The following is a 20,175-nucleotide window of genomic DNA, read 5'->3' as shown; positions in this document are numbered from 1 at the left end:
TATAATACATGTATGTATTTCCCTTTTGGATTTTTCTGAAACTAAGCGCCCTTTTCTCGCAGATTGAAAGAGACACATGTTAATCATTTTTTTATATAGACTATATGAGGAGAAACATCAGTAAAATACATTTGATACTCTGTCAGACAGTCCATGATATTACCCGACCAGAAGAGAATTTCATTTAATCCCGGGATCAATTAAGATTAACTCATATAAATATTAAATAAAGCCAAGTTTATAAAATCATGAAAACTATTTTCTCTTAATTTACACGAGACCCATCCAACAAATATTGAAAGAATAAGATAACAGAATAATTTATTTGCTGTATTATATATCTACATTAAATTCTTATGAGAGTTTAATTACATGTTTTTTCAATGAATTGCACTATATACATGTAATTGGCGGTATAACTGGGTTTTTATTTTTTTTTCCGTAAAAAAAATAGAGAAAAAGCAACGTCAAATTAATTTTCTAGGACTTCGCGTAAAATAACTTTTTTGATGTTACCGAAACTGACACCAACACCGTGCGCAACGTCACAATGTTTTCCAGGTATCTGTCAATGTAATATAGTCATAAAAATTAACCACAAATGTGAAAGAGGCTTTTGTGTGCACGTATAAATTTTACTAATTTGGGGGGTATGGGTGTAAATATCCAGATATCTTAATCCCCCCCCCATAAAATCGTAAATTTTATGATAGTCCCCAATGTAGATTTTCCGCAAGATCCGTGGAATTCCACGTAAATTTTGTTCCGCAGAATTACACAGAATTCTGGAGAGTGTTGGGACGGAACTTTTTCCGGAATGGTATGGAATTTTAAATCTAGCCTGGAAAAGAGCGGAACAATGCCAGAAAAGAAATTTGCGGAGGAAATCTGTGGAATTCCAGATTATTTGTAAATTTAAGGAATTCCATGGAAATCCGTGGAATTCCAGGAAAATACAATGGAAACTGTATTAGTACCAAATACTTACAAAAAAAAAACTTGATAACATAACAGTTTTTCATAGATCAAATCTATATTTGCAAAATAAAAAAATCCCTGTTTCTTTTACAATGTTTTTTGAGACAAATATAATAGCATATACCTCTCAGACGTACAATATAAGCAAGTCAGTGACTTTTTAAATGCATGTAATCCACTGAAACTTCAAAGTATTTTACATCAAAGGTTATTAACAAAAATATCCAAGAAAAAATATGATTACTGGAGGATTGCCTTGGTTAAATTAATGATAATCAAGTTATGATATACCGGTACATGTATGTAGTAAAGTAAAGTCTGCAGTTTTAAAAAAAAAAATAAGAGGTAAGATTCATTAAATGACATTGGCCAAGGATTGGGAGAGGTCATTGAAACCTCAACAGGATATACATTTACAATAAACTGCCAGTGGCCCATATAAATTTACTGTACAAAGTTAGTGACTAGAGTGACAAACACATGTAGTAAATGCAAAAATATATGTACCACATAACTACATTGATACAAAGATCCCATAAAATTAACAGTTGCTATTTTTCCCCAATGTACGTGCCAAAGATCACAATTGTGGAAGATCCAAAACTTCTGACATGTTGCTAGAATCACTTCCTCACAGATATCCCATGAAATTTGCAATAGAGGGTTGACAGATAATTGGCGTCATGAACGGATTCACTTTTAGAACGAAGGCTCAGCAATTTCGATGTTGATCATTCCAACAAACACTTCAAACTTTCCTTGCACAATTGCTGAAAGAGGAGATGACCATTAAGATGTATCATTATTGATATCCATATAAATATATGACAAATAATAAACTAAAGCTCTACAAAACAATTGGTTCTTTCTACCTGGCAGATCAGTTTACTGTAGAATATGAATTCACTATCTTGCAATTTTTTTCAAATTAAGATTAATTCTGATAAATGTAAAAATGTGAAAAGTTTATTGACAACAGACAAACACCAGACTGTGACACTGATCAAAAAACTCACTTAGGCCTTAAAATGGCTCAGGTGAGCTAAAATGAAAAGGCTAGAGCTGAAGCTCAATGCCTGACTAACATTGATTTTATTGATTAAGAAGATAATGAAGAAATCTTACCATTTTTAGACGGTGGCTATATATAGCCACAGGCTATTGCTGCTGGTCTGTGTAAACACACGGGGACCCTAGCGGCGATTTTTGCAGAGTGAAAATAATGAAAGTTTTTATTTCGATGTTTGAAAATAAAATGTACACAGTTAACAAATACTTTCAAGTTATTTCAAAGACATTTCGTTGATGGATACAAAGCCTAATTCCTGATATTTGCCGTTATCAATATTTCTCGCCTCATGAATATTCATTGAGTTACGTCGAACTAAAAATCGTACACCAACCGACTCAGTATATTCGTATGCAAACTACAGATGTCAATTGTACATTTTTTTTTTTCGTTTTTTCTCACATGTTCAAAAATCCGTTTGGTACGCACATTGTGTTTCTTTAAAATTACCAATTAATTGTTGAAAAATATTTGAAGATTTCATTGTATGATTGTTTCACTATCTAACTCCGAAATCAAATACTAGTAATTGCTAAACAACACACGGCTGTTTCTTGAATACTGTTTTGTGAATTTTTTTTTACAATAAAACTTAAAAATAGTTTATTGAAATTTAACAAACTTTGTCTTTTTGTTTGAATTTCTTATATCTGTTTACAATGCTATATTAGTAAAACGAACATATGTATTTTAGGAAAGAAGAAAAAAGATGACTACATCTTAATCAGTTAATAAAATGGTTGTTGGAGGTATATATGATGCCATAAAATTTGCTAAGTTTATTACCATTCTAGTAATTAGAAATAAGACTTTGTCTGATTATCTCGGACAAAAAAACGACTCAACGGATAAAAATTTGTCAAAGCTATAATTACAAAGACTATAACGGACAATTTACCCATATATTTAATTCCTATTTAGAAATCTAAGTTACGTGCCTCTAGTAAATTTACCCTTTAAAGGGGTACAAAAAAGATACTCAAATACATGTGCATGAAATAATACTATTATTAGGATTTTATGCGATTTTAGTGGGCTAAATTTAGGTCAGTCTTCTGGTGTGCTCACAAAGCAGTAAATATGTATTGCGCAATGATTTGCAGGGTCATTGCATAAATATTAGAATATTTACGTATGAGAAATACCATCATTCATACCATAGCCAAAATGTACGATCCTCTCCCATTCTGGAGAAAGCTCCATGCGCATATATACACTTTATTACATTTATTAGACGACGGAAAATAGAGACAGAAAAATATTTTGTTATTCTTTTTTTCTATCTTTTTTTGACAATACGAGGGTTGTCGTGTACAAACAGCGTTTTTTAAAAATAGTAGGCGCTGCAAACTGAAATTTTTCGCAAGTATTTATTTATCATATTTTAGTGTATCTGAATTCTTTTGATAAAATATAGACAAAAAATTAATTTTTTAACATGCTTCAATGTAGTCATTTGAAAAAAAAAAAAGGTTTTAAAAATAATACATGTATTGTTTCGAAATAAAAGTATTAAATAGTAATTTGGAAAACACTTTCCTATTTTATTCACTATCTATTGTGTCGTCTTTTGGAAAATTTATAGGACATTTGCTTAATTATTTTATCAATTTATCAAACATCCGAAATGGGAGAGTGGTAAATCCAACACACGAAAAACGGCGGCGTTCGATGACATTACGCACTTGAAAGCAGTTCAGTTTTTTGTCATTGAAAAGTGGGGGATATTAATTTGATTCAATGGATTTGTTTTCTGTCTGTCTGTAACGCTTTCGTTTCTACACGATATCTCGAGAACCCTTTGAGCTTTTGCAATGAAATTTAGCATAGCAACTTTCTATGGACTAAAGAAGACCCCTATTGATTTTGAGGTCAAAAGGTCAAGGTCATAAATAAGCAAATTCTGTCTGTTAAAACATTTTCGTTTCCACACATATCAAAACCATTTATATTGCAATGAAATTTTATATAAAACTCCCTGTTTAATAAAGACCCCTATAGATTTTGAGGTCAAAAGGTCAAAGTTCAAAGTCGTAAATTTATACATTCTGTCTGTGTGTAATATTATCATTTCCGCTATTTCAAGAAGATTTTGAGCTTATGCAATGTAATTTTATACCAAAACTCCCTAGGACGTCTATCACCCCTCTCAAAGTGCCCCGCCCCGTTTGTTTTATAAGTATTTTAGTATTACATGTCGCTATTTTTAGCGCAGGGGCATGAGGAGAGTTATTGCGTATAAAACAGGTCTCTTATATTTTGCATGTTCTTATTACATCTATTAGAACTGTTTAATAAAGGCTAAATAAATCAAACACCATGGATTGTGTAAAATTCAATAAATTATTTTAAAATGAAAACATGAATATATACATGTATGTGACTTCAGTTCTGCATATACTTTTGTGTAAAGCGATTCCGTGGTCTAGTGGTTATGTCTGTCCCTTAAAGGTGACAGGTTAAATTTTGTCGGTCCTTTTTTTTTTTTAAATACTTTTTTTTTTTACACACGATATATTCAGCATGTGATTAAAAATTTATGAGGTTATAAAATCATCATTACAGTGTGATAAACATTCCATATAAAAAAATCTTTTATTAATAAAGAATAAGCAATCAAATCTTTATATGCATATTGACATACATGTATTTTATTTGTGTGTATACATGTATACATTTAATAATTCTACAAATTCCATAGAGCCGATTTTTAAAATTTCATAAACCTGAATTAGCTTGTTCCTCTTTAGTGTACTAGAGAAATGGGAGTTTTCTAAGTGAAATCGTTTTAATCAAATCGAAGGGTAGAACAAACAGCTACAGGAATACTATCGCTGTCAATGTTGACAGCCAATATATATATATATAAGTTCTTTAGTTGAATGATAGTAAAAATATTGTCCATAACTTTAGTACCTGTTATATCTTCACAAGGTCCTATTTGTAGGCGAGATTGGTTTCTGGCTGTTATTTGAAGAATTAGGGGAAACTCAACTATATGCATCAATGAAATTCCTTAATTTAAATTGGAATTATCCAACTTGTTTTTAGCAAAGAGGAAACTTGACGCTGCTTTAACATTTTGACATCATTATCACCCGTGTGTGTAAGGCGACAAAACACATTAAATGAAATCTGATAATTTGCAATTGTTGATTTATGCATATACCTATTTGAAGTTTGCTATGTTTTTTAATGAAAATTGTAATAGGATTGTAACAATTTTAGAAAACAGTGACAATTCATAACACTTTATACTTTTTAGTACAAAAAATATATATTTATATATTAAAATACAGGTAGATATATTGTGAAAAATTGAAATAAACTTTTATAATTTCCATATCATTTTACAAAATCTTAAAACATTTTTTCTTATATACTGCTAGTCGCCATTTGAGGTAGCGGGTTTGCTTTGGAAACCTGCACGTTCAACTTTAACCTGTTCACTTCCACTGCGTGACATGGATATCGGCCCTTAATTCAGATTGAGATCCCGTGTCGCACTAATTGCTAGCCAGAAAAATATCCTTCGCTGCTAAAAATTTTATTCTCGAAAGGGGTGTTAAACAAACAAAATCATTCATGCCACCGTCTTTCAGTACTCACAGTACTTTGATTTTTTCATACAGCTCGTCTTAAATCTTGTTAGCATCCGGATTCCTGTAAAATGCATGTATACTTCATAGAGGATGATAGCTATTTGATTTAAAATAATTATACATACCCGATTACCTGTGTAGTTAGCATGTTTATATTACCTTTCAGAATTCATTGTTATAAATTATTAGGATATGGAAATTAAGCATGTTAAGAATATAAACCTTTAAATGTTGTTTACTTGGCATAGTTGCAATATTTTTTTTTAATCTTATGCTAAAAGACATGGATTAATAAAATCAAAGTTAGTTTATTTGTTTTGAATGATAATTTGAGCTGGTTCTCACCATATTCACAAGCCTAGTGACTGATTGGCTAAGCATCTATACATGTATGTAATATCCACTTTTATCAAAGGGCTGTGAAAATCATCTGTGTTTTATGCAGCAACTATTAAAACAATAAAAACATGCAAGATAAGAGCTGAAAATGGTAATGAACTTGCATTACACAATATCATGTACATCATACTCTGTAAATGTAATCTTGAACAAAGGAAGGTACAGGTAAAATTCTTTACATCAATTCGATTCCAAACAAGGAAATCCGGGTTAAAATCCATGATCTTTATGATATGTTTAGATTTGTTAAATAATTATTACAGAAATAGTGCTTGTCCTAACGATTTCACCATCGGGAATTTTATGTATGGTGCCCGGATTAATCAAAAGTAGCAGAAGCATTCTTCATTCAAGGACACATAAAATACTGTACAATATTGTACGTACCGGTCTTTAAAATGCCTTTATCTTCTTCCATCCCAAGCTAATCATCGGATTATATCATGTTCCCCATGTTCGTGACACTCTCGTTCCAACGTTCCGTCTGTCACTCTGTGCAACATCAACATGGCATTCAATATTTTTGAATTTCGGCGTGTTAAAATTAATTGTTCATCGAGCCCGACTTCGATCCCGATGTTATTGTACTATTGGTCGACAGTTAAAAAAAAATCTAAGTAATTTTCCATAGTTTTCCAGCGCGGAAAATGACTAAGTTTCTCATTTTACAATTTTTTCCAAAGAATTCCACTACTTTCCAAGCCATAAAAAGTCTAAGTCCAATTTTTCTTTCAAATTCCAAAATATTCCAAAAACTTCCAGACACACTTTTCGAGTTATGTTTGGAAATGATTGGAATTCCATGGATTTCCAAAACTTTTACAGACCCTTTGGAAAATCTACATTAGGGAGTCGTGCTCCCCTTCTGTTTATTTCTTTTCATCCTCTATAAATTGAGAACATAGGTATGGACCGTATGGTTAATCTTTATAAATACTCATTAAATAGTTCTTCTATTAAGATACTGGTACAAATAGAATAAAACCATTTTAATTTATTAATAATGTGCATAACTGATAATTTTAAACGCTAATATTAATATACCTACAGGATTCAGAATTGTATTCATCTTTCAGATCAAATATAGGTAAATTCTTCATTCATTTCATGCCAAAAGCAGAGAACTTAGATACATCAATAAATAGAATTATAACAATTGTAAGTTGGTTCAGTCTCCCTTTTTGTCAAGATTTATTGTGTGTGTGTGTGACAGGGAGGGTGTGTGTGTGTGTGTGAGAGAGAGAGAGAGAGAGGGTGGGTGTGAGAGAGAGAGGGTGTGTGTGTGTGTGTGTGTATGTTTTGATTCCATGTCGTTATTTTGAAATCAGACCAAGTTTTTAGAAAAAGTAGCGTTTTGAATGTTTTTTTTTCAGAATTATTTTTTATGCTTTGAAATCAAAAACCAATGTAACAAAACATTATAGTGTTCTCTTGTCTACTTTTGTGCCCATGCCAAGTTCTATTGAATTCACATTTAAACTGTGGGAGACAGACAGACAAAAGGACGAACATCACTACCGCATGCATGAGATTTTCTGGTCTCTAAACAATAGACCAAAATTGATTTTTAAAAATACCAATAACAATTTCAGCGCCTGGTCATAAGTAACTGGACCTCATCATGAAAAATGACTTAGGTCAAGAGTACGTATAAGTAAGTTTAATTTAAATTGATTTCTATATTTAGCATTTTGATTTGCCTTATAATCAATTTCAAAGAGAAAAAATCTGTTTAAAATAAAATTATTTGCTTAATATCTTCTCGGGAATGGAATTAAGAAACGCACTTTTTAAACACATCTAGATGCTAGTGGACCTTTTGATAGACTATCATTCTTGTAAGTTTGTTATCATATAGAAATTTGTTCCCTGAATTATTATATAAATATTGCATGTAGTTGAGTGTAACATTGAAAATTTTCACCCCAAGAACACCATTGTCAACCGAGGTGCAGCCGAGGTTGACAATGGTTTTCGAGGGGTGAAAATTTTCAATGTTACACTCAACTACATGCAATATTTATTATATTATACTGAATGTTTTATACAAATACATATTACAGTGAACCGTGCGCGCATAAATTCCGCGCAGTCGCTATTTTTTTGTAATAACACCCCTCGTCAAGCAAAGTTGACTGTTGCTACGCAGGAGGGCGTGGCTTCATTATTCAGCGGGTAATAGTGTTTTTTTAACAAATGTTTCTCGACGAATCAGATTCAAGTAATTTACATGAAAGTATAATATGATTTATTATGTGTATTTCTTAGGGTTTTTTTTTAAAGATACATTATTCTGTCTTATTACCTTATTTGATTTATTAAAAATTTCATGTAGTATGAAGTTGATAGTTCTTGCATGTATGTGCCTTGCAGATTAGATTACATTGTCTACTGTGATGTTTGTTGATATGATTTCACTAAATTATCCTAAATAGTAATACATATGCTATATGATGCTGGAACTCAAAATAAATTATACATTACTACATATTACTTGACTATAATTTTAATTGAAATAATGTTTATTATTGATAAAAATTATTAAGAATAAAATAAAAAAAAATCTTCAAAAATCATGAATGGGTACTATATTTAGATCTATTTTGAAGTCAGTTCCATATTCGATTTCGTTTTCTTTATTTACTTTCTTGATTAAAATAATTTGGTTTGCACTGTTGGACTTCCGTAATTATGTATATATTTGCAGAACTTAATGGTTAAACACCCGTATCTATCTAAAATAACAAAGCTTTATGTTTTAAAAGCAATAATAGATGTTGTACTTTACAATTTTTTTCTTACAATTTGTAGAACATTATGTACCCTATAATTCAACCATAAACATGAAAACCATCAATTAAAGATTTCTTCGGGGAAAAAAGCTAAATGACTTCATTTGCAGGAAACTACATTAAAATACATTAAATTTTTATGAAACAAGTTTTAATTGTGTAACCTTTATGAATATTAACAGTAGATTCAACTTTTGTAATATGTACAAAAATTACATCATTTTGTAAAGTTTAAGATTAATTTTAGAAATGGAATCAATTTCACACTACACTACTTCTAATACAATAGCATTATAAAAGAGGGCATACAGTTTTTCTTTAATTGATTAATATATGTATTTTCATTAAAGAACAGCTATTGAGGTAGGGACCTACCTTATGCCCTGTTCACACGGAGAGTTTAATTCGCAGTAAATTAATGCGAAGTAAACTAATGCGAATTAAAATAATGCGAATTAAATTGCGTTCAAACGACAGCTAATTCGAAGTAAACTAATGCGAATTAAAATTTTACTTCTGCAGCCCGGCGTCAGCACGGCTATTATGACGTCATTTGCAGATCACGTCACCTTCTGCAGAAGCAGATCCATTTGACATAATGGCAAAGTGTCTGTATGCACATTTTGATGATTAACAAAATTTTCCTTAGTTTTTCACTCAAAAATAGCACAAGTACCTATAGCTGACCACCGTCAAGAGGCATTTGACTAAATTTTGCCATTACGCATGCGTCAGAATCTAATTCGAATTAGCTTCGCTTAGCGTTCACACGGAGCTAATGCGAAGTAATTTAATGCGCAGTAAACTAATTCGAATTAAACTAATTCGCATTAAATTCTCCGTGTGAACGCTAAGCGAAGCTAATTCGCAGTAAACTTACGTTTAATTCGAATTAAACTCTCCGTGTGAACAGGGCATTAGAATATAATAATTGCAATATTTGAAACGTGATTATAATTGTTATAACACCAGTAAGGATTTATCTGTACATATATCTTATTTAACATAAAACATTCTTATATTGTATAAAAGACGGAAAATCAAAGTTTTGCATTGCTTGTTGTGACACGATAACGGTGTTTTTCTTTGAAGTTTACTGTTCTGTATTAGCAATACAGAACGGGACTACGGTGGGCGGAGCTACTTTCCGTTCTGTATTAGCCTTGTATACAGTATTGTATTTGCAAACTATTCTGTATCTAAAATACAACACGGTCTAAAAATAAATCTGATTCAATTTAGCAAAACTAGCACGTACACATAATAAATGCTGATGTTTTCCTATTATTAAATTTTAAGAAATACCCGGTATTTTTCTGAGAATGTAGAATGTCAAAATTTCTCAATCACCTTTTACAAACTTATTCCACACAGAATCTACACGTAATTTTGATCGAAAGTAAATGGAAAAATCGCAATAACGGAAAACATCCTCTGTATACATAATTTCGATCCACGCGAAACGGAAAATTCGCTATAACGGAAAACATCCACTCTGCTCGTGCAAAATCATTCAAGTTCCGTGTTTTTATTTTTCGCTCTACTGGTCCCAGAATCATGAAGCATCTTAAGCTTAAGCAAAAATCTTCATATTGTACTTTATTGTGGTGGAAGTCAAGTGGATCAAAATTAAAATAAGTTTCAATACTTATTCACAAATGTGCTGTTCTTTGCAAATTTTGAGATTAATACAGTAATTAATAAACATTTTACAGTTGATCGAAAATTTGACTGAAGTCTAAGTTTGTTTCTTGATCCTGGGGCCTGGTCAGAGACCAGGCGAGCTTATGCGATAGCAATGCGTCCGTCGTCCTTCCGTCTGTCTGTCTGTCTGTAAACAATTTTTCAAAATGCTACTCCTCCTACAGTTTTGGTCTGATTTCAATATAACTGCTTAAGAACTTTTCTCTTCCTTTGCTATAAGTACAGACCAGTAGAGCTTCAGTCTCGACAGAGACTTCCGGTTTAAAATCCATCTCGCTGAGCCACACGTCTTTCACTTCGCTTTTAATGTAGCAATTCAATATATTTACATTCGTTGTTTTTCTAGTAAGCCAACTGTGAAATTGATTTGAAAACAATTTTCGTGTATACTCACGCGTAGAAATATACACGGAGAAACGTGCGTTAACGTGACGTCACAATAAGGCGCTGCGACGTTAGTAAAAATGCAACGATATAGGTCAGCGAGAAATTCAAATATTTAGCATATTTTAGTTGCTTCCAAACATGTAAAATGTAAATATAAAGAATGTTTTTCAGTTTAGTGTGAATTATTGGTGTGTTAATCACACAGACTTGCACGTAGGCATATTTTTCATGAAGTGCTAGCGCGCTTCATGAAATATGCCTAGGTGATTCACACACCAATAACTCACACAAAACTAAAAAAAAATTCCTTAATTGAAAATAAAAATCTGTGACATCAAGGTCCATCGAAGATATTTCTGTAAATCCTGTTTCTGTAAATCTAGTTAAACCGGGATTTTGAGACCCCTGAAATAAATTACGATAAATATCAATCTATTAATAATAGATCACAACAATCGGTTAAATCCTCCAATTTATCCATTAAGACTGACTATCACTAGACTACGTATATCCCGTTAAATTGTCAAAACTAATCTGACCGAATTTTACGTTTTCCGTTGAAATATATATAGTGCGGATGCGTACTCCCCGTCGGGGACTCATCTACAGAACTCGAGCGGAAGTTTGGATGCTGCAAAGTTACGAAGTGGGCAGAGCTATTTTTGATTGATCGTGTCACAAATCATTTAGAGAACTCGACAGGTTCTGTATCGTAGATACAAATTTGTATCTACGATACAGAACCCGTTTCGTTTTCTAAATAATACTTGTTGAGATTTTAATCAAAAACAAATATGGAATGGTTATCAATGTCCAAATATATAGAAGATATTCAATGTTTTGTAGTTGAATATGGAATTTATTTCACGAGTGGGACAGGATTTTTGATATTTTCACGAGTGCGAAGCACGAGTGAAAATATCAAAAATCCTGTCTCACGAGTGAAAAAAATTCCATATTCAACTTGAAAACATTGAATTTTCTGTTTATTACATTTTAAAAATAAAATTCTTTGATTTTTTCCTTTGCCTCTGTCATTTTGTTATACAGTCATAGGCTCGTGACGTCATAGTTGAGCGGTTGAGACGTCATAGCTATCTGAGGTGAAAACACTGTAAACATGGATTTAGCAACATATTTTTGGTAATTTGAACAGTTTTATTCTCTGTCAGAGTGATTTATTTTCATCTATCTTACATTAGGTCAAGGAAGATTTTTTTACAATCTTCGTTATGGGAAGGGAAATCGAGAGTTTTCCCGCACTTCTGATATTCATCACACTGTGACAGGATATCATTTTGATAAGTATTTAAGTATTCTTCACCTTGTTGTACCCCGCTTTCGCGAAAGCGAGGGGACATTAAATCTCATTCGTCTGTCCGTCAGTCTGTCAGTCCATCACAAAAACTTTAACCTTGCCAATAACTTTTGATTTAGTGGACCTATGACTTTCATATTTCACCTGTGTATTCCTTGTGACAAGACCTTTCTTTAGGCGCCACCAAATTTGACCTTTTGACCTTGACCATGGAGTTTGACCCACTTTTTGACACACATATGCAAAAGACAGTCACCTGCTTTGCATAGAAAATGTATCTTTCTAAACTAATCCGATCCTTAAAATCAGCGGTTTTATTTTACCTTATAGATACAAGTTGTATGTCATAAAACATATAAGAAACAATAAAAAAAATCATATATGAATTTATTTATTTATTAAGTTAATAGAAATGGGATTTTTATTCATAGATTTTAATTTTATTCAAGATTGTTACATATTACAACAAAAAATAACTTCTTACAAATGAAAGCAAACTGAAGCTTCATGAACAATGTAATTAGTTCCGAATTCGTTTTCTACTAGGTTTTATGGTAGGAAATAGGCTAGGGGAAACACCCTTTATGGACAACACTGTTTCCTCTCTATCCTTATTTTGTACCAAATCCGGATTTTCAGATGTTATGGAATCCCCTCTATCCGGATGTTGTTCTGCATCTGGATTTACAATTTCAGATTTAGTGGAATCTTCCCATGCTGGAGTTTGTTCCAAATCTGGATTTTGAATCTCAGATGTTGTGTTTAGTGACAATTGGTTTTCTACATCATTTAGCTGATAACCGTCGGATGGCCAAACCCTCGACTTCTTTTTTCTGAAAAAAATACAAGTAGCATTAATATTCATAATTATATATTTTGTCGTTTAAATAAACCTATTGTAGAAAATAAAATTCATACCTTTAGCATAAATACTTTTTGCCGTTTTTTTTTTTTTTTTTTTTGTTTTGTTTGTCTGTTTTTTTTTGTTGTCATTTTTAAAACAAGTTAATGAGATTGCATTTACTGTTTTCAAATACTTTAAAATCCAAAATATTATAACACTATTTGATTTAAATGTGATTAATGTTTAATAGCTAAAAATTAAAACATTGCATGGCATTTTAGGAACTGATTTGAAAGTTTCACTTTTTAAAATAACCAAATTTTAAAAAAAAATACAGAAGGGAAGAACTCAAAATGCGCTGTCAATTGTATCTGTGTATTGATACGACATTAAGTTGAAATTGTTACAAAATACATAGAATTAGAATTGATACGATCATGTATGAACAGTATATGGCAAACATATTGTCAAGAATTCAAAAAATCAATGACTTACTGATGACTACTGTATAACACTATAATGATGCCAGGGAGGAGGACTCCAAACACAACTCCAAGTACGATACCGATAATCTCTACATCTATAATATCAGAATGAACATCTAAAAATGATATATCGTCAAATAATTGACTTAATCCCAGAATAAATAGCTACTTCATTTTGATTTTATGAATAGCAGATATAATTATATCCTTCATTTGAGTAATTAAAAAATTGTAATACAAATAGAATATATACTGTATTATACCATTTCTACGCACTAACTATTTAATTGTTACTTAATAATTTATAAAACCAAATATTCAGCGTTTTTAAAGCATTAACTTCAATCAGGTCTTTTCATTGTAATTTAGCGTCTCAATTCATATGTTTTAATGCTGTTACAGTGTTTATATGTACCTTCTGAATATAAAATACAAATCCACCATGTTATATTTGAAGTTATGAATTTATAAATACTTGTTTATTTTGTAACGTTTGTTCTTTTTGCTTAAATCAATCATCATTAATGGATCACTATGAACACTGTCTTACCATTTAAAATGCTTTTGGATGACTCGTTTGGTTTTGTTGTCGATGGTGTAGAATCTGTTAAAAATATTAACAAGTGATCTCGGCAGAAAAATAAGACAAATAATGATTTTTTTTCAATGTATTTTATATTTACATTTACTAAAAAGTCTAAAGGACGTAAGACGCTAGGATCCATTGTAAAGAACTACAAATGGGCAATCAATTCTGTTTTTTTTTTCAAAATCATTTTTTTATTATGAAATTAAATTTTGATGAAATCAGTCTAATGATAAAGATTCCATTGTTAATTTATTAGATATAGTTTATTTATCTAATTTCATGTTTACCAGTATTATAGGCATCTGTTGTATGTATAGTTGTTTCATCTGTTGTTTGTAAACTAGAAGTTGTTACATCTGTTGTTTGTAAACTAGAAGTTGTTACATCTGTTGAGTTTATAGGCTGTGTACCTGGAAAGATAAAAAAATATTTTTTGTTTCTTTAAATTCTCATAAGTGTAAATACTGTGAAATAATTAATTTTTATGGGGTTCTAATTATCGTTGTTTTCGAGGCATGGAGAGACCTAGGAATTAATGACAACCACAAAAATTATAATTTCTTATTCGTTACTACTAAACATTCTTCAATCACGAAGTCAAGTCCTCACAAGATTTCATTGTTCTATTAGAATATGCAAAATATAAGTATATCCAAAGCAATGGAATCATTCTATTTTACTATAAAATTGCATAATTACCGAAACAGTAAGAAACAGGACATCCTGACGGTTTTCTAAGAAAGTAAACATAAAATGTCCCGCAATTACGAAGTTTTATGGTAAGTGAAGTCTCACAACAGCCAGAAATACCACTTTGACAAACCACCCGGTCCACTTCACCATCAGACACAAGAGGCAGCGTTCCTAAGAGAATCGAAGTTTTACTTTTATTGAAAATAAATGATGTTAATTATTAAATGTCCAGTTCATTTCTGATTTGAATCACTGTATATTCGGTTTTTATAACTATGTAGACGCAACTTTTTTTTTAAAAAAAGTAATGGCATGATAGGTAAATAACAAAGTAATTAATTGTATCATTACAGGAATTGACTTAATTACCATTCATCCATAAAGGATATACTGTGCCACAGTGGGTCATACTTTGCCATGTCTGTACGATGTCGTTACCCACTGTGCTATTTATTCTGTAAAATGTCTCCTCCAGGAAACTGTCACATATTGCAGTTGAGTCAGTTGGTAAAATGTAGTTAGAAGATCTCTTGACTTCACCCGACAAAGTGGTATAATTCGTACAAGGATTAGCTTTAATGATTGAAAGAATGGCTTTGATTTATGTATCAAATTTCCTTAAAGGTACTTAGACACAGATTTGAAGTTATAATCTTCTCTCTAATATTACAACTTATATATTTTATTAGCATTTCACACAAAAATTAATTAAAAATCTTACCTCATATAAAAGATATTAAAATTTCAAATTTTTTGGCGGATTTGCCATTCCTTCCAATTTTTTGTTGCTATACATGTATACATATTGGAATCCCGCTGTGGGACGGCAAGACCGGTCCTTCGGATAATACTGTATAACCTCCCTGCTCAAAGTCCCTGAGTGCCGAGTATATGACAAAATTAGCAGATCTCCAAAGGCAATTGGTGACGTCTCCATATGAGTGAGAATTTCTCGAAAGGGACATGAAACAACATTCAAACAAACATACTGGACTTTTGCAAGGAGCGCTGACTTTTACACTTGACAGCTTACTTTTTCATTGGGGCTATGTACGGAAGCTCTTTTATGATATCAATATTTAGCTGATTAAACTGATTAAATTTCATTAAACAAAAATGATATGTGACCTGTATTTCAAAACACAAATAAGGTCCCCTTGAAGAAAACATCAACCACCCGACCATCAACTCATAGTCTTCACAGGGTAATGCCCCTAACACCATACCTATAACAACTTGAAATGTTTTCTTATCTTTTACCAATGCTGTACCTCCATACCTAAATCAGGTTTTAAATGTCAAAGTAAATTGGCAAGTGTAAAAGTCAGTGCTTCTTGCAAAAGTTCATTGTTAACTTATGGTTATTTGGTAAAGTATCTATAAGCTAAAGATGTGAAAGAAAGTTTGAATAATTCCTCCCATTACCAAATTTTGAAATTTGTTGTTTGCTTTTTAAGGCTTAATACATATAAAAGAGTTACTTACTAAATACAAATGGATAAAAAGTTGCTAGGTAAAGGCTCACAAATACAATCCAGAGAAAATCCATGTAAACATACTGAAACTTGGATTTTACATTTATTGGTCATATTATTCGATGATTTTTATTACTTTCTTCTCTGGAAATCTTTTGGACTGAATAAAGACCTGAAGTATATTTAATAATGACTCTAGAAAGACCACATGTCTAAAATTTATCAATCATCCATTCTGTTATCTAAGTATCATTATACATATAGACATTTAAAACAAGTCCTACATGTATGTACAGTGTATATAATAGTTCAATAAAATATGCCTTCTAGAGTAGCTGAGGTGGATTGAAAATGCATTTCAAAATAGAATTTCAATCTAATGTATTCTTGGCCGTCCGCGTCGAATTGTACCCGCCCATTTCATTGAATATCTATCATTAATTGTTTTGTCTGCAACAGATGGAAATGACGTACATTGTATGCTGCATATTTTCAATCTTGCCAGTTAATGTTCCGCGGTCTTATATATTATAGTATTTTGAAACGTGATAATCATTGCTATAACCAATTTATTTATCTATTCCTATCTTATCTACATGTAACATAAAACATTGTTTTGAAAACGACAATTAAAGTCTTGCATTGATTGTTGAGATTTTAATCACAAATATATAATGGTTAAGTTAAGGGAAATTGTAAAATATATGATTGTGCTATAAGATTCTAACACAGTATATTCCTTTCTTAACCTTATTTTATCTAATAAATATAAATTTTTTTCAATGGGTAGTACTGTAGCTTTCCGGTCTTCAGAGCTAAAGTCTTTGACACTACTAATTGATTTGTTACTGAAAATTATTGTACTTTATCATGGCAATGTTATAAAATGTTTTATCCTGCAACTACCCCTTGTATTGACCTAATAAAGGTAACCTAATAAACCAAAGCTTTATCCGGTCACAGCACTCGGTAGAGACAAAAATTTATTATTTTATCAGTTAGTAAGATACCAAAGAAACTTGCAATAGTTGCACAGGTTAGCGCAGTATACAAATAAAAATACACGTAACTGCAATAAATATAAAATACATGGTTACTGTTTTGAAAAATAAGCGATATTTTGGGCGAGGGTAAGAAAACGTGATAGACGGCGAGACTTGCCGAGCCCTCTTACTTTTTCGACACGAGCCCAAATATAGCTTATATTTCAAGACAGTTATCGTGTATTTTGTTTATGTATCAGGAGAAGTTGTTGTAGAACATGTATCTTATCCTTTTGGCTTTGTCAATAAAATATGTTCAATTCAAGTAAACACCAGTAAGTAAATCTAAAAAAAGTCAGGTTTTACCATAATATTTGAGCAAACACAATTTTTATCAAATACAAATGTAACACCTTTTTATGTATTAATTGAATGATGCATAATTGTATAATAGTTCACAACACAAATTGCTGCATGAATCTCGGCCTATTTTGAGTGCATTTACCGGTGCTATTTTTCTCAAGATTTGACACACACTACAAGTACACAAAATACAGTCACATGCGTTACATTTGTTTGTTTATTTTACTCGCAGACCATACAATGGTATATGAGGTACAGGAACATATTTACATTTATACATGTATATACAAAAAAAAGTCAAGTAAGGAAGAGTAGTGTCAAATAAGAAAATAGTTACTGAAAGCAGACCAATATCTTTTTAGCAAACAAAGACAGTTTTAACAGCAAGTCAACATTTGTGATGTATATATTTTTCTCATGAATGAGAATCAATAAGTTTTACACGTAAAGACGAAAAATATGGACATTCCATTACATAATGAAATTCATCACCCAAAGTATTTTTGTTACATAAATTACATATTCTTAAAGATCTATCAGTATTAGTCCATCTACCAGCTTCGACTGGAAGTTTGTGGTTACAAGTTCTAAATTTTGTTAATACAATTATTAAGTCTTTTGGGAGTTTGACGTCCAAAATTGTTTTTGAAAATCCTGTAATTTAAACATTTAGATGAATTTGCTGTGCTCATATGCCAGTCTTGTAAAAATTGATTTAACAGCGTTATTTTTACAACAGATCTAACCCATGTACATGTAATACTAATGGAATTTTGATTCATCCAAACATAAGACAGACCACAGGAATTCAAAATATCTCTTATACATTTCAACATGGGTGCATAAAAATCTTTCAGAAAAGAGTTTATAAAGAAAGCAATTACTCTCATGTGACATTAAAAGTTTAGCCCACTAAGTATTCATATGTGCCTTTATAGTATTATTAAAGGATATAGCCCAGTTTCCCCATACACCATACCTTTTGGGGTAGTAGACTTAACATGCAAAACAAATTTCAAAAATTTTAAGTGTAACTTTTCAAAGATATATTTATTAAGTTTTCGCATAGCCCAAAACTTCACACCCATTCAACACATTGGGCTTATAACTCTGTCAAAAAGATCTACTTGACAATCTACTGGCAAATTGAAATACCTTATCTTTCTAAGTACTCCATTCATTGCTTTTGAAGCTTGTTAAGTTTTGAAAAGAACCACTAAGGGACATGATAACATCCAAGTATTTAAATTCGTTCACAATTTCAACTGGTGCTTCTCTGTACAAAAATATTTTTTGAGAATTCTTCCTCTAGAAAAGATAACTATCTTAGTCTTGTCTGTATTTACTTGAAGTTTCCAGTGGTCACAATAATCAGAGAAAATGTTCAACGCTCTTTGAAAATCATCTGGGTTTTCAGATAGTAAAGCTGTGTCGTCGGCATAGAAAAGTATAAATAATGTAAACATACCCTGCATTTCATATTTTTTAACTTGAGCTCTTAATCCCTCATAGAAAGTATCCTTTTACACTACTCCGATCCTCAAAACCGACGGGTTTATTCTGTCTCGTAGATACAATTTGAATGTCATGAAAACATATAAGAAACAATAAAATATTCATAAATGGGTTCATTCAAGGAAATGGTATTTTGATTCATAAGTTGAAGCTTCATGAACAGTGTATTTAGTCCTGAATTCGGCGTTTTGTTCTAGGTGTCATGAGAGGAAATTCGTTTGGTGAATTATCCCTAATGAACGACACTTTTTTCTCTCTATTTTTATACTGATCCGAGTCCGATTTTTTGATTTCATATTTTATGGAATTTTCACCAGCTTGATTTTGTTTCAAATCCGTAATTTTAATCTTAGGTGCTAAGGAATCATTTTCAGATGGTGGCTCTGGTGACGCTTGGTTTTTTACATCATTTAGCTGATAATTGTTTGATGGTTCAACCCTCAACTTCTTTCTTCTGAAAAAAAATACAAGTAGCATTAATATTTCTATGTGTGTATATTTTGTCGTTTGAATATAAGTATAGTAGGAAACGGTATTCAGATCTCTAGCTTAAACACTTTTAACAAGTTAAGAAGACAGTATTTCCTTAAATCCAAAATTTAATTTGATCAATGTTTTATTGTTGAAAGTGAAAAAATAATGTATAAAAATTTTAGTAACTGATTTGAAAGTTTCACATGGAAATAAATCAAATTTAAAAAATAGAATACGTCCGTTGTAAATGTGTATCGATACGATATTGCGTTTAAGTTTATTACAATAAATATCTAACATTTATCAAGACTCAATATAATTATGTGACAACTATGGCAAACACATTGTCAAGACGTCAATGACTTACTGACGACTCCAAATATGAAACGCTTTAAGTGGAACGATGACAAGTATGAGGACTCCGATCACAACACCAAGTACAACAAGTACTATGTCGACAGTCTCTAGGTCTTTGCTTTCAGAATCTACATCTAAAAATGTAGGT

General features: G+C 31.4%; 1 protein-coding gene and 1 long non-coding RNA gene across 2 annotated transcripts; both read right to left on the bottom strand.

The window, feature by feature from the left end:
* Positions 1 to 1,310: 1,310 nt before the first annotated feature.
* On the bottom strand, positions 1,311 to 6,063 carry LOC134255532 (uncharacterized). Its single transcript, XR_009989573.1, has 3 exons — positions 5,995 to 6,063; positions 5,662 to 5,710; positions 1,311 to 1,748 (listed from the first exon to the last, which is right to left on the bottom strand). It is a non-coding gene; the product is annotated as an uncharacterized LOC134255532 (long non-coding RNA).
* Positions 6,064 to 12,769: 6,706 nt separating this feature from the next.
* On the bottom strand, positions 12,770 to 15,279 carry LOC134255536 (uncharacterized). Its single transcript, XM_062738066.1, has 6 exons — positions 15,230 to 15,279; positions 14,867 to 15,051; positions 14,455 to 14,577; positions 14,129 to 14,182; positions 13,589 to 13,694; positions 12,770 to 13,082 (listed from the first exon to the last, which is right to left on the bottom strand). Exons 1-6 carry the CDS (start codon positions 15,277 to 15,279, stop codon positions 12,770 to 12,772), a joined length of 831 nt encoding a protein of 276 aa, XP_062594050.1.
* Between the last annotated feature and the right edge of the window lie 4,896 nt (positions 15,280 to 20,175).

This window comes from Saccostrea cucullata, unplaced genomic scaffold (assembly GCF_032062105.1).
Source record: "Saccostrea cucullata isolate Sc308-1 unplaced genomic scaffold, CSIRO_AGI_Scuc_v1 ctg2663, whole genome shotgun sequence".
NCBI classification, from domain to species: Eukaryota; Metazoa; Mollusca; class Bivalvia; order Ostreida; family Ostreidae; genus Saccostrea; species Saccostrea cuccullata.
This window is presented reverse-complemented; position numbering and strand designations above follow the sequence as displayed.